This window comes from Heterodontus francisci, chromosome 14, assembly GCF_036365525.1.
Source record: "Heterodontus francisci isolate sHetFra1 chromosome 14, sHetFra1.hap1, whole genome shotgun sequence".
Lineage (NCBI taxonomy): Eukaryota > Metazoa > Chordata > Chondrichthyes > Heterodontiformes > Heterodontidae > Heterodontus > Heterodontus francisci.
Genome location: NC_090384.1, coordinates 55,373,736 through 55,387,628, shown reverse-complemented (window position 1 = coordinate 55,387,628; position 13,893 = coordinate 55,373,736). Strand labels below are relative to the sequence as shown.

The window sequence follows — 13,893 nt, the reverse complement described above, 5'->3', positions numbered from 1 at the left end:
TCTGTAATTTCAAATTCTTTAAAGACTTTACTGTGTTTAAGTATCTTAGTTTATAATTTACAAAAATGGAGCAGCCTCTTAAATTCTGTGCAAGTGAAACAATTTATTTCTTGTGACATAATATTTGTCTAAATATTTCTGTATTTATGTTTCATATTTCAGAGCACAAAATAACTTCAGTAGCAGGATCAGTTGTTGGAAGTGTATTTGCTACGTTGCTGTTATGTGGAGTACTGTGTTGTCTATATTTATATTGCCTGAAATTTAAAAAAGGTAATGTTTTGACTGGTGAAATCTTTTGATTGTGCAATGTGAAATGTGTATTTGTAATTCTTTGGCTGTTTATTGCATGTTTTCCACAAATTAGGTTGTGTTGGGCCTTCCCCTTGAAGCATAACAGTTCTTGTGATTGTGCTCCCACCATGGTGTTCATTAGATAACTGGACCTGGAGTTTCCATTTTGGCTGCAATTGGCAATCCAGCGCAAAACTATGCCCCAAACATTTTCTGAGCATTTCCACTCAAAACTAATTTGCAAATTGCCAGATGTAAAACTCTGTCATGAATCAGCACAATCAAGCAGTGATTTTCCAAAATTTTGCTTTAAAAAATACTCCTTACGATACTTGTGTAGAAACCTAGAATGGTTATAACACAGAGGAGGCCACTCATCAAGCCCATGCTGGCTGTCTGCAAGAGCAATCCAGCCTGTCCCACTCCATGACCTTTCCGTATAGCCCTGCAATTCTTTCCCCTTTGTACGCTTATCTAATTCCCTTTTTTGAAAGCCTTGATTGAATCTCCCTCCACCATCCTTTCAGGCAGTGCATTTCAGATCACAACCGCTCGCTGGTTTTTCCACATTTCGCCTTTGGTTCTATTGCCTCTGTTTTCTTCCCCTTTGGTTCTCAACCCCTTCGCCAATGGGAACAGTGGCTCTCTACCATGACTAGACCCCTCATGATTTTGAACACCTCTATGAAATCTCTCAATCGCCTCTGCTCTAAGGAGTCCAACACCAGCTTCTCCAACTTATCCACATAACTGAAGTCCCTCATCCCTGGAACCATTCTAATCTATTCTGTGACCTCTCAAAGTCGTTCACATCCTTCCTAAAGTGCAGTGCCCAGAATTGGACACAGCACTGCAGTTGTGGCCAAACCAGTGTTTTATGAAGGTTCATAATAACTGTTCTGATGCAAGGTCACAGACCTGAAAAGTTAATTCTGATTCTCTCTCCACAGATGCTGCCAGATCTGTTGTCTTTTTCCAGCACTTTCTGTTTTTATTTCATAAAAACTTCCTTGCTTTTATATGCCTCTATTTATAAAGACCAGGATCCCAAAGCTTTTTTTAATCGCTTTCTCAACCTGCCCTACCATCCTCAATGTTTTGTGCACACATATCCCTAGGTCTCTCTGTTTGTGCAACCCCTTTAGAACTGCACCGTTTAATTTACGTTGCCTCTCCTTGTTCTTCCTACCAAAATGTATCACTTCATGTGTCCCTGCACTAAATTTCATCTGTCACATGTCTGCCCAGTCTACTGGCCTGTCAATGTCCTCTTGTGGTGTATCAGGAGACTTCTTACAGCTCACAATACTTCCAAGTTGTGTGTCATCTGCAGATTTTGAGGTAATGCCCCATGCACCCAAGTTCAAATCATTTATATATATCACAAAAACAAGTGGTCCTAATACCAACCTCTGAGTAATAGCCATTCATCACTACTTTCTGTTTTTTGTCGCATAGCCAATTTCATATGAATGCTGCCACTGTCCCTTTTATTTCACGAGCTTCAACTTTGCTGACAAGCCCATTAAGTGGAACTTTATCAAATGCCTTTTGGAAGTCCATATACATCACACCAACCACATTGCCCTCATCAACCTTCTCTGGTACCTGTTCAAAAATGTTATTTAAACATGATTTGCCTTCAACACATCCATGCTGGTTTTTCTTAATTCATTCACATTTGCCCAAATGACTGTTAATTTTGTCCTGGATTCTGATTATCTCATATCTCAGGATATAACAATCTTAACTTGGCGCTGTTCGCTTAATACAGCTGAAAGTGTGCATTTCACAAACAAAAGCATTTTAATCAGAGTTTCCCAAGAGTAACCCAAATTTAGATAACTGAAAATTACTTTAAGAATCACAGATTTGTTACAGCACAGAAGGAGGCTATTCAGCCCATTATATCTGCAATGGCTCTCCAAAACAGCAGTTTATCTAGTGCCACTCCCCCACCTTCTTGCTGTAGCCCTGCACATTCTATTTTTTCAGGTAACAATACAGTTCCTTCTTGAATGTATCTATTTTAACCTGCCTCCATCACACTCTCAGGGCTGGATCTTGTAATCTCGTGCTCAGCCTGACGTCTGGTTCCGTGGCGAGTTGAGAGTGGGGGCAGGAGAATCGGAGCGGCAGCAGCCGCGATGGAACCGAACACCGGGATTGCAGGGCCCAATCCTCCCAGTGCTGGGAAGCTCCGTGGCGGCCTCACCGCGACAGGACCCTGGTTTAAATAATTAAAATACCTACCTGCATATATTACCATGTCATCCACCGTGATCTTCCCATCCATTTCTGATATTCAGTGTAATGTGTTACACTTACGTGCCTTCGCTTTCCCATCCAAGAGAAGCTTGCGCAACTGAGGAGGGGAAGAGGTGAACTCCGCATTCAGTGTATACATGGGGGGGTGGGTCAACTCTGCATTCAGTGTATACATGGGTGGGGGTGGGGTAGGAGGGTCAACTGTGCATTCAGTGTATACATGGGGGGGGGGGGGTGGGTCAACTCCGCATTCAGTGTATACATGGGTGGGGATGGGGTAGGAGGGTCAACTGTGCATTCAGTGTAAAGATGGGGTTGTGCCAGCACCTGAATACAAATGAACATACAAATTAGGAGCAGAAGTAGGCCATTCGGCCCCTCTAGCCTGCTCTGCCATTCAATAAGATCATGGCTGATCTGTTTGTGTCTCAAATTGAGTGTACTACAGGCCTCCAAACAGTCAGGGAAAGATAGAGGAGCAGAGAGGTGTAAAAATAATAGGGTAATAATAATAGGGGATTTCAACTTCTCCAATATCAACTGGGATAATCTTATTGCAAAAGGCTTAAAGGGGTCGGAATTCTTAAATTGCATCCAGGAGAGCTTTTTGAGCCAGCATATTGAAAGTCCGACAAGAGAAGGGGCAGTACTGGACCTAATCTTAAGGAATGAAGCTGGACAGGTGGTGGATGTGTCAGTGGGGGAGCATTTCGCGGATAGTGACCATAACTCTACAAAATTTAAGCAAAGAGAGGGCATGAAAAAACACTGGCGGGCAATATGATGGAAAATCCCAAGGCGTTTTCTAAGTATATTAATGGCAAGAGGATAACCAGGGAAAGAGTAGGGCCCCCTAGGGACAAATTAACATTGAAAAGGAGGAGGTATTAGCAGTTTTAGCGGGCTTAAAAGTGGATAAATCCCCAGACCAAGATGATATGTATACCAGGCTGCTATGTGAGGCAAGGGAGGAGATTGCAGGGGGTTTGACACAAATTTTCAAATCTTCTCTGACCACAGGAGAGGTGCCAGAGGACTGGAAGACAGCAAATGTGGTACAGTATTCAAGAAGGGTAGCAGGGATAAACCAGGTAATTATAGGCCAGTGAGTCTAACATTAGTGGTAGGGAACTATTGGAAAAAATTCTGAAGGACAGGATTAATCTCCACTTGGAAAGGTAGGGATTACCCAAGGATAGTCAGCATGGCTTTGTCAGGGGGAGATCATGTCTAACCAATTTGATTGAATTTTTCAAGGAGGTGACTAGGTGTGTAGATGAGGGTAAAACAGTTGATGTAGTCTACATGGACTTCAGTAAGGCTTTTGATAAGGTCCCGCATGGGAGTTTGGTCAAGAATGTAAGAGCCCATGGGATCCAGGGCAATTTGGCAAATTGGATCCAAAATTGGCTTAGTGGCAGGAGGCAGAGGATGATAGTAGAGGGTTGTTTTTGCGATTGGCAGCCTGTGACCAGTGGTGTGCCGCAGAGATCGGTGTTGAGACCTTGCTGTTTGTGGTGTACGTTAATGATTTATACTTCAATATAGGAGGTATGATCAGTAAGTTCATAGACGATACAAAAATTGTTGGTGTCATAAATAGTGAGGAGGAAAGCCTTAGATTATAGGACGATATAGATGGGCTGGTAAGATGGGCAGAGCAGTGGCAATGGAATTTAATCCTGAGAAGTGTGAGATGATGCATTTTGGGATGACTAACAAGGCAAGGGAATATACAATGGGTGGTAGGACCCTAGGAAGTATAGAGGGTCAGAGGGACCTTGGTGTACTTTTTTTTTTAGAGATACAGCACTGAAACAGGCCCTTCGGCCCACCGAGTCTGTGCCGAACATCAACCACCCATTTATACTAATCCCCTATTCCTACCAAATATCCCCACCTGTCCCTATATTTCCCTACCACCTACCTACACTAGTGACAATTTATAATGGCCAATTTACCTATCAACCTGCAAGTCTTTTGGCTTGTGGGAGGAAACTGGAGCACCCGGAGAAAACCCACGCAGACACAGGGAGAACTTGCAAACTCCACACAGGCAGTACCCGGAATCGAACCCGGGTCCCTGGAGCTGTGAGGCTGCGGTGCTAACCACTGCGCCACTGTGCCGCCCTCTTGTCCATAGATCACTGAAGGCAGCAGCACAGGTAGATGAGGTGGTTAGGAAATCATATGGGATACTTGCCTTTATTAGCTGAGGCATCGAATATAAGATCAGGGAGATTATGATGGAGCTGTATAAAACACTAGTTAGGCCACAGCTGGAGCACTGTATACAGTTCTGGTCACCACACTATAGGAAGCATGTGATTGCATTGGAGAGAGTGCAGAGGAGATTCATCAGGATGTTGCCTGGGCTGGAGCATTTCAGCTATGAAGAGAGACTGGATGGGCTAGGGTTATTTTCCTTGGAGCAGAGAAGGCTGAAAGGGGGGACCTGATTGAGGTATACAAAATTATGGGGGGCATTGATGGGGTCGATAGGAAGAAACCTTTTCCCTTAGCACAGGGGTCAATAACCAGGGGGCATAGATTTAAGGAAAGGGGCACGAGGTTTAGAGGGGATTTGAGGAAAAAAAATTTCACCCAGAGAGTGGTTGGAATCTGGAACACACTGTCTGAAGGGGTGGTAGAGGCAGGAACCCTCACAACATTTAAGAAGTATTTAGATGAGCACTTGAAACACCATAGCATACAAGGCTACGAGCCAAGTGCTGGAAAATGGGATTAGAATTGATCGGTGCTTGATGGCTGGCACGGACACGATGGGCCACAGGGCCTGTTTCTGAGCTGTATAACTCTATGACTCTAAATTCCACACACCGTCTAACCCAGATAATCTTTGATTTTCTTGCCCAACAAGAATCTATCTACCTCCACCTTAAAAATATTCAATGACCCTGCCTCCACCACCTTCTGAGGCAGAGAATTCCAAATTTGCACAACCCTCTGAGAGAAAAAATTTCTCCTCATCTCGATCCTAAATGGGCAACCCTTAATTTTAAAACAGTGCCCCCTAGTTCTGGACTCACCCACAAGAGGAAACATCCTTTCTACATCCACCATGTCACGACCGTTCAGGATCTTATAAACTTCAATCAAGTCTCCCCTCACTCTTCTAAACTCCAATGAAAACAATCCCTGTCTGTTCAACCTTTCCTCATAAGACGACCAGCTCATTCCAGGTATCAGTCTAGTAAACCTCCTCTGAACTGCCTCCAAAGCATTTACATCCTTCCTTAAATAAGGAGACCAAAACTGCACAGTATTTGAGATGTGGTCTCACCAATGCCCAGTATAACTGAAGCATAACATCCATCCTTTTATTTTCAATTCCTCTCGCAATAAAGGATAGCATTCCATTAGCCTTCCCTATTACTTACTGTACCTGCATACTAACTTTTTGTGTCTCATGCACTAGAACACCTAGATCCCTCTGCAACTCAGAATTCTGCAGTTGCTCTCCGTTTAAGTAATATTCTGCTTTTTTTTATGCTTCCTGCCAAGTGAACAACTTCACATTTTCCCACATTATACTTCATCTGCCAGATTTTTGCCCACTCACTCAACCTATCTATATCGGTCTGCAACCTCCTTATGTCTTCTTCACAACATACTTTCCTAACTATCTTTGTGTCATCTGTAAATTTAGCTATTCTGCCATTGCTCCCCTCATCTAATCATTGACATAAATTGTAAAAAGTTGAGGCCATTCATGACATCGTCGAGGCCGCCATGTGATTTGGGGGGCTGGGGGGGGAGGTGCTGCAGCCGCCGTCGGTATGCTAAGTGTCTGCTCGCTGCAAAATTGCACAGCCCAGGTCCCATGCAGGGAGGCTGCCATTTTCTTCACCCGCTGCCGCTACTGGCAGCGGGAGAACAAGATCTAGCCCTCAGGCAGTGCATTCCAGATCCTAACCACTATCTGCGTGAAAATTTTCCCTCACGTTGCCATTGCATCTTTTGCCAATTACCTTAAATCTGTGCGCTCTTGTTTTTGATCCTTCCACCAATGGGGACAGTTTTTCCCTATCCTGTCCATACCTCTCATAATTCTGAATACCTCTATAAAATCACCTCTCAACCTTCTCTTCTAAAAGAAAAACAGTCCCAACTTCTCTAATTTATCTAAATAACTGAAATTCTTCATCCCTGGAACCATTCTTCTGAATCTGTTCTGCACTCTCTCTAATGCCTTCACATCTTTCCTAAAGTGTGGCACCCAGAACTAGTCCCGATACTCCAGTTGAGGCCAACCCAGTGTTTGATACAGGTTGAACATAATTTCCTTGTTTTTGTACTCTATGGCCGGAAATTTACGCCACCCCAGCGAGCCGATGGTGGCGAGGGCTTGGTGTAAAATTCAGCAGGAGGCTCCGGGAGGCCTTCCCGACCCGCCCCTGCCTCCAGCCCACTTTACGTGGGTGGGGGGTGTGAAAATGGGCTGCCCACCCCATGCCAATCAGGGCCCTTGTGGCCACTTAAGGGCCTTCATCCACCTCCATGGGGATTTTACCCATAGCAAGCGGGCACCCTGGAGCTGGGAAAGGCCTCCTGGTGAGAGCTGTCGGCCTCTCCGCACTCCGGAGGGGGGCACTGACGATCGGGCACAAGGTGCCCGATAGAGGGCCGCCACCACTTCCCCAACCACCCCCAGGACCCAAGACGCTTTCCTTCCCCCCACAGTGGCCACCCTTGCCTCGCTGGGGCCCGACCAATTACCCCCACGAGGCAGCCCAAACTTACCTGCAGCCTTGGCTCCATGTCCTCGGCTGGGCTGCAGTCCCAGCAGTGGCCACCGCTCCCGGTGGCGTTGCTGGGACTAATAGCTGCTAGCCGCTGATTGGCCGGTAGTTCAGTGAGGCGGGATTTCCTCCCTCAAGCAGGTGGAAGTCCTGCCTCGGAACAATTAAAGCCCGGTGACTCGTAAAATGCGGGACAGATCCCCGGGCTAGGCAGGTGGGTTCGCCACCAACTTTTACATCAGTGGCCAGCTCCCATCCACCCAACGTAAAATCCAGCCCAATGTCCTTATTAATGAAGCCTAGGATGCTCTATTAACTGCTCTCTCAACTTGTCCTGCCACCTTCAATGATTTATGCACATATACACAGTTTTCTCTGCTCCTGCACCCTCTTTAGAATTGTCTGCCTCCATGGGGATTTTACCCATAGAAAGCGGGCACCCTGGAGCTGGGAAAGGCCACCTAGTGAGAGCTGTCGGCCTCTCCACACTCCGGAGGGGGGCACTGACGATCGGGCACAAGGTGCCCGATAGAGGGCCACCACTGCTTCCCCAACCACCTCCAGGACCCAAGACGCTTTCCCTACCACCCCCCCCCCCCCCCCCGCCCCCCACCAAATGACCACCCTTGCCCCCAAAAAGCTTAATTTTAAGAGAAAAGCAAACTACTGTGGATACTGGAAATATGAAATAAAAACAATAAATGCTGGAAACACTCAGTACATCTGGCAGCATCTGTGGAGAAAGAGACAGAATCAATGTCTCAGGTGGATGACCCATCAGAACTGAGTGTTTCCAGCATTTTTTGTTCCTATTATTAATTTTAAGAGCCTCCACGCGTGCTCGCAGTCAGGTGCAGTTAGCGGGGCTTGCAGTGGTGATTAATTTGAACTTGGGGGGTGGCCGGTTTTGTGAATGGGGCTGGCTTCTAGCACAAAGTTTTTTTTTAAACTAGCACATAAGTTCATGGAAATTCAATTTCCACTGGATGTAATTTGCACTGCTTTGGCCATTTTGGCTGAATTGATTGAAAAGGACAGCAAAACCTTGCAGAAACTGCTGTCCTACATCGTGTCTTGTAAATGACCTTCTGCCTGTGGTCTAGCAAGAAAATAAAACTGGGTAAACAAATGTGAATATGTCGATTGTCAAGTTTTAATTTTTTTTATTAGTTTCTCCAAAAATTAGTGAATTCAGCAAACCTCCCATCATTCGCCATTTTGAGGAAGCCATCTTCAGTTGCCAAGTTACTGGATTTAGACCTAAGGAGATTACAATTATTTTATTCTTAAAGAGGAAGGGGGATGAAAACAAAAAGAAAATTTTTGACGCACATTACCCGGACCAGATCACAAAGAGCAAAGTAAAACCAGCTGAAGTGCAGCTTCTTATCAATGGGGGTAATGAAGAAGACACATCCTTTAAGTGTTTGGAACCAGTATTTGAAGCTAACAGTGATGGGACTACCAATGTAAAATGCAACGTCAAAATGTATCCTGATGTATTCAAAGATGATGGGGCCGAATTAATTCTTGGGATTGACCATAATACTCTTCTGCAACTTGCTACAAAAACTGTAATACTGAATGTTAAAGGAGGTAATGCATGAACATTTGATTTTAATCATTATTATTTATGCTACCTGTTTCCATTCTGTGTTTTTATTAATATGTATATTTGTGTACATATGAAGTGACATTCATGTGCTTGATAGTGGTAATGCAGTTCTGCCATCTGTAGACTCTAAATCATAGAAAATTCAGATTGTAAAATAATATTTCCTTGTTTTTATTAATTTGTGAAAATTCTTCAGTTTAAATAGTTGATTTCTTTGTTTCTTTTTCCCAAAGTGCCACCAAAGATTTCAAACATTGTGGCACCACCTTACATCAATCAGAATGAACTTGTGGCCTTGACTTGTTCAATCAATGGATTTAAACCAAGACCATTAATTATCATATGGGAACAAAGCAGAAAAAATAATGAGAGAAAAGAAATTATTAGGCTGGATCAGAGCAACAGAACAACCTTTTCTAATGAAAATGGGAAGAAGTCCAAGTATAACCATTACATAAGTGAGTTGCAGTATGAAGATAAAACATACAGCATCACCAGTGTACTAGTTATTCTACCAGATATACTGCAAGACCAGGACACAAAGTACATCTGTAAGGTTTATCATGAATGCACTGGTATTCAGCAACAGAAAGAAATAACTCTGAAGGTTAAAGGTATGTAAATTTTTGACAATTCCTTGTACAGAACAATAGATTAGATTTGTTTACAGATACTGTTTCCTTATTTTTTGCAATGCAGCAAAATTGATGATTTTATTTGGAAAACCCTGTGACGAATGAAGTCTCCTGAGCGCTGTATTTCTTACTTGAGGTTGTTGTGTAACCTTTTGTTTTATACTCGAGTCCTGCTTCAGAATTCTCAGAACACAATGGAATATACTTTCTGGCCATTGGCTGTGGATAGGGTAGAATCTAATCCACAGTGTCTTTACTCTGCTTTTGTTAAAGCCTCCATTAAGTTTTTTTTTCATGTTTCTTTTTCAGCTACTCCAAAACTGGACACGATAACATGTGGCACAGAAAAAGCAGTTGCAGGAGAAACCATGACTTTAAACTGTCCAATCCATTCTTTTTACCCCAGTGAAATCACAGTTACCTGGCTCAAAAATGGTGAGAAAATGGCAGAAGAACCTGAAGTTAGTGAGCCAACTCTGGGAAATGATGGACTCTATTACTTGACAAGTAGTGTGAAAAGTGTACCTACCAGAGCTGATGTTGGGAATAAATACACGTGCCAGGTAGAACATGAGAGCCTAATAGAGCCATTGCAAGTTGACTGGCTACTCCAACGACTGGGTAAGTAACCATGTTCCAACTGGAGTATATGATGGCTAGTTTTTTCTGAACATTTCTTAAAGAAACATATAGGGCCATAAACGGCTGTGGCAGGGCATCTAACAGCCCTTAGTTGGACTTCCTCTTGCAAGTTCAAGCTTTTACATTTTTTGTGTGGCAAGTTGCTGCAAGCTGATAACATAGTTGCAAGGAAAAATGAGTATCTGTGACCTGAGTGTGCAGGGAAAGCAACCCCTTAGACAATCAGATTGAAGATTCTTCATTTGTTCATGGGATGTGGGTGTTGCTGAGCAAGGCCAGTAGTTATTGTGCATCTCTAATTACACTTGAGAAGGTGGTGGTGATCCGCCTTCTAGAAATGATACAGTCCATGTGGTGTCGGTTCACTCGCAGCGCTGTTAGATAGGGTGTTCCAAGGTTTTGACTCAGTGACAATAAAGGGACAGCGATATATTTCCAACACAGGATGGTGTGTGACTTGGAGGTGGCAGTGTCCTCATGTGCCTGCTGCCCTTCTCCTTCTAGATGGTACAGGAGACAGCTTTGGAAGATGCTGGCGATGCAGTCTTGGTGAGTTGCTGCAGTGCATCTTGTAGATGGTACACACTGCTGCCACTGTGTGCTGGTGGTGGAGGGAATGAATGTTTAAGGTGGTGGATAGGCTGATAATTAAGCAGGCTGCTTTGCCTCAGATGCCTCGAGCTTCTAAAGTGTTATTGGAGCTGCACTCATCCAGGCAAGTGGAGAATATTCCATCACACTCCTGACTTGTGGCTTGTAAATGGTAGCAAGGCTTTATAGAGTCAGGAGGTGAGTTACTCACTGCAGAATTCCCAACCTGTGACCCGTTCTCGTAGCCACAGTATTTATGTGGCTGACCCAGTTAAATGTCTGGTCGATGGTGACCCAGGATGTTGATGGTGGCAGACTTGGTGTTTGTATTCAATGTCAAGGGGAGGTGGTTGGACCTATGTTGGAAATGGTCATTGCCTGGAACTTGTCTGGCGTGAATGTTACTTGCCACTTATCAACCTAAGTCTGAATATTGTCCAGGTCTTGCTGCATGTCCGCACAGAATGTTTCATTACCTGAGGAGTTGCGAATGGAACTGAACACTGGGCAATCATTAGCAAACATCCCCACTTCTGACCTTATGATGGTGAGCAGGTCATTGATGAAGCAGCTGCAGATGGTTGGGCTTAGGACACTACCCTGAGGCAATGATTGGCCTTTTGCAACCAAAACCATCTTTTTGTGCTCTTTAATTCCACACTCAATCAAATGCTGCCTTGATGTCAAGGACACTCATGCTTACCTCTCCTCTGGAATTCAGCTCTTTTGACCACATTTGGATCAAAACAGGAATGAGGTTTGGAGCCAAGTGTTCCTGACGGAACCCAAAGTGAGCATTAGTGATCCAGTTATTGGTGAGTAAGTATTGCAACTTAATAGTAATATTGATGACATCTTGCATAATTTTGCTGATAATTAAGATTAGCTAATGGGGTGGGAGTTGACTGAATTGCATTCGTCCTGCTTTTTGTGGACAGGTCATACCTGGGCAATTTTTCACTTTGTTGGGTGAATGCCAGTGTTGTAGCTATACTGAAACAGCTTGACTAGAGGCGGTGATAGTTCTAGAGCAGAAATCTTCAGCACTAGATATAGAATGTTGTCAGGGCCCATAGTCTTTGCTGTATCCAGTGCGCTCAGCCATTTCTTGATAACACATGGAGTGCATCAAATTGGCTGAAAACTGGCTTCTATGGTGGTGGGGACCTCCGGAGGAGGCAGAAATGGACCATCCACTCAGTATGTCTGGCTGAAGATGGTTGTGAATGCTTATTGTTTTGTACTTACATGCTGGCCTCTGCCATCATTGAGGATGGGGATATGCATGGAGCCTCCTCCTTGCATTATTTGTTTAATTCGCTATTCACAACTACATGTGGTAGGACTGCTGAACTTTGATCTGATCCATTGATTGTGGGATCACTCAGCTGCACCTATAGCATGCTGCTTCTGCTGTTTCGCATCCATGTTGTCCTTTGTTATAGCTTCACCAGGTGGACACCTCATTTTTACGTATGCCTGGTGCTGCTGCTGGCATGCAGTCCTGCACTCCTCATTGAACCAGGGTTGGTCCCCTGGCTTGATGGTAATGTTAGCATGAGGGATATGCCCAGCCATGACATTACAGACTTGGTGAAATACAATTCTGCTGCTGATGATGGTCCACAGCACCTCAAGGTGGCCCAATTTTGAGCTGCTAGATGTATACTAAATCTATCCCATTTAGCACAGTGTTACTGTTGCACAATACGATGGAGGGTGTCCTCAATGTGAAGACAGGACCTCGCTCCTACCAATATGTGCTTAACTGATCCATTTGTGATGGCTAGATTGGTGGGGATGAGGTCAAGTAGGTTTTCCCTCATCTTGGTTTGCTTACCACCTGCCGCAGGACCTGTCTGGCAGCTATTTTCTTCGGGACTTGGCCAGCGTGGTCTGCAGTGGACATTGAAGTCCCCCGCCCAGAGTACATTCTGTGCCCTTGCTACACTCAGTACATCTTCGAAATGGTGTTCAACATGGGGGAGAACTGATTCATCAGCTGGCAAAGGCCGGAATATGGTAATCAGCAGGAGGTTTTCTTGCCCATGTTTGACCTGATGCCATGAGACTTCATGGGTTCTGGAATCGGTACTGAGGACTCCCAGGGCCAATTCTCGTCATTTCTAGTGGGTGAAGCCTGCTGCTGGGTCAGGACATACTCACGAATGGTGATGGATGAGTCTGGGACATTTGCTGAGAGGTATGATTCTGACAGTATTACTGCGTCAGGCTGTTGCTTGACTAGTCTGTGGGAATTATAGTTAATTGTGGCACAAGTCCCCAGATGTTAGTGAAGATGATTTTGCAGGGCTGGCTGGCAAGGTGTGCCTTTATTGTGATAGGTGCCTACATCAATGCCAGGTGATGAAATTAACAGCGCAAGGACTGAGAAGGAAATAGAAATTAGTTTGGGTGAATTCAATGTCATAGAGTCATAGAGTCGTACAGCATAGAAACAGGCCCTTCGGCCTGGTTCAGAAAGAGAGGAAGAGAAAAGGAGACAAAAAGTTTTATAAAGATTACATTTAAACTTTTACTTTTTCAAAATTTCCAACAACAGTTAGTACCTGAAGGAATGAGACTCCACACTTTTAGTAGTTAATTTTCAGTGCCGGGGAGATTGATTGGCAGTGATCAACACATTGTTAAAAGAACTTTAGACCGCTTAAAAAAGCTCCCTTTGTCTGAATCCATGCTTGATTAAAGATAGCTCTATGACAGGTTCCTTGCCTCACTTCAGATCAGCCTAAACTTTCTGTGGCATGTTTAGTGCATATCTACTGTGGAAATACAGCAACTTTAGGCCATTCAGTGCATTTCAATGGTGAGGCAAACAGCGGGATGCTGTTTGGCAAAACTGATGGCAACTCAAACAGCAACATTTGTATGTTTGGGCTTAACCACACATCAACCCCTTACCTAATGTTGTCGTACGGTTTGTGCATAAAAGACGGCATGTGCCATTAGCCTCGTCATTATTTTGACAGCAAAATCTGGGCCATAATTGACTTGGGTATTTCATTTAAATTCATTTTAAAAATACATAAAATTGTAAATTGGTAAACATTAATAATCGGAAACT

General features: G+C 44.1%; 1 protein-coding gene across 1 annotated transcript in view; it reads left to right on the top strand.

The window, feature by feature from the left end:
• LOC137377050 (uncharacterized) overlaps positions 1-13,893 on the top strand; it is a 76,157-nt gene that overhangs the window by 42,810 nt on the left and 19,454 nt on the right. The window contains exons 4-7 of the mRNA XM_068046245.1: positions 163-273; positions 8,496-8,921; positions 9,174-9,554; positions 9,885-10,196. Coding sequence (XP_067902346.1) covers positions 163-273; positions 8,496-8,921; positions 9,174-9,554; positions 9,885-10,196 — 1,230 coding nt within the window. The remainder of the gene's footprint in view (positions 1-162; positions 274-8,495; positions 8,922-9,173; positions 9,555-9,884; positions 10,197-13,893) is intronic.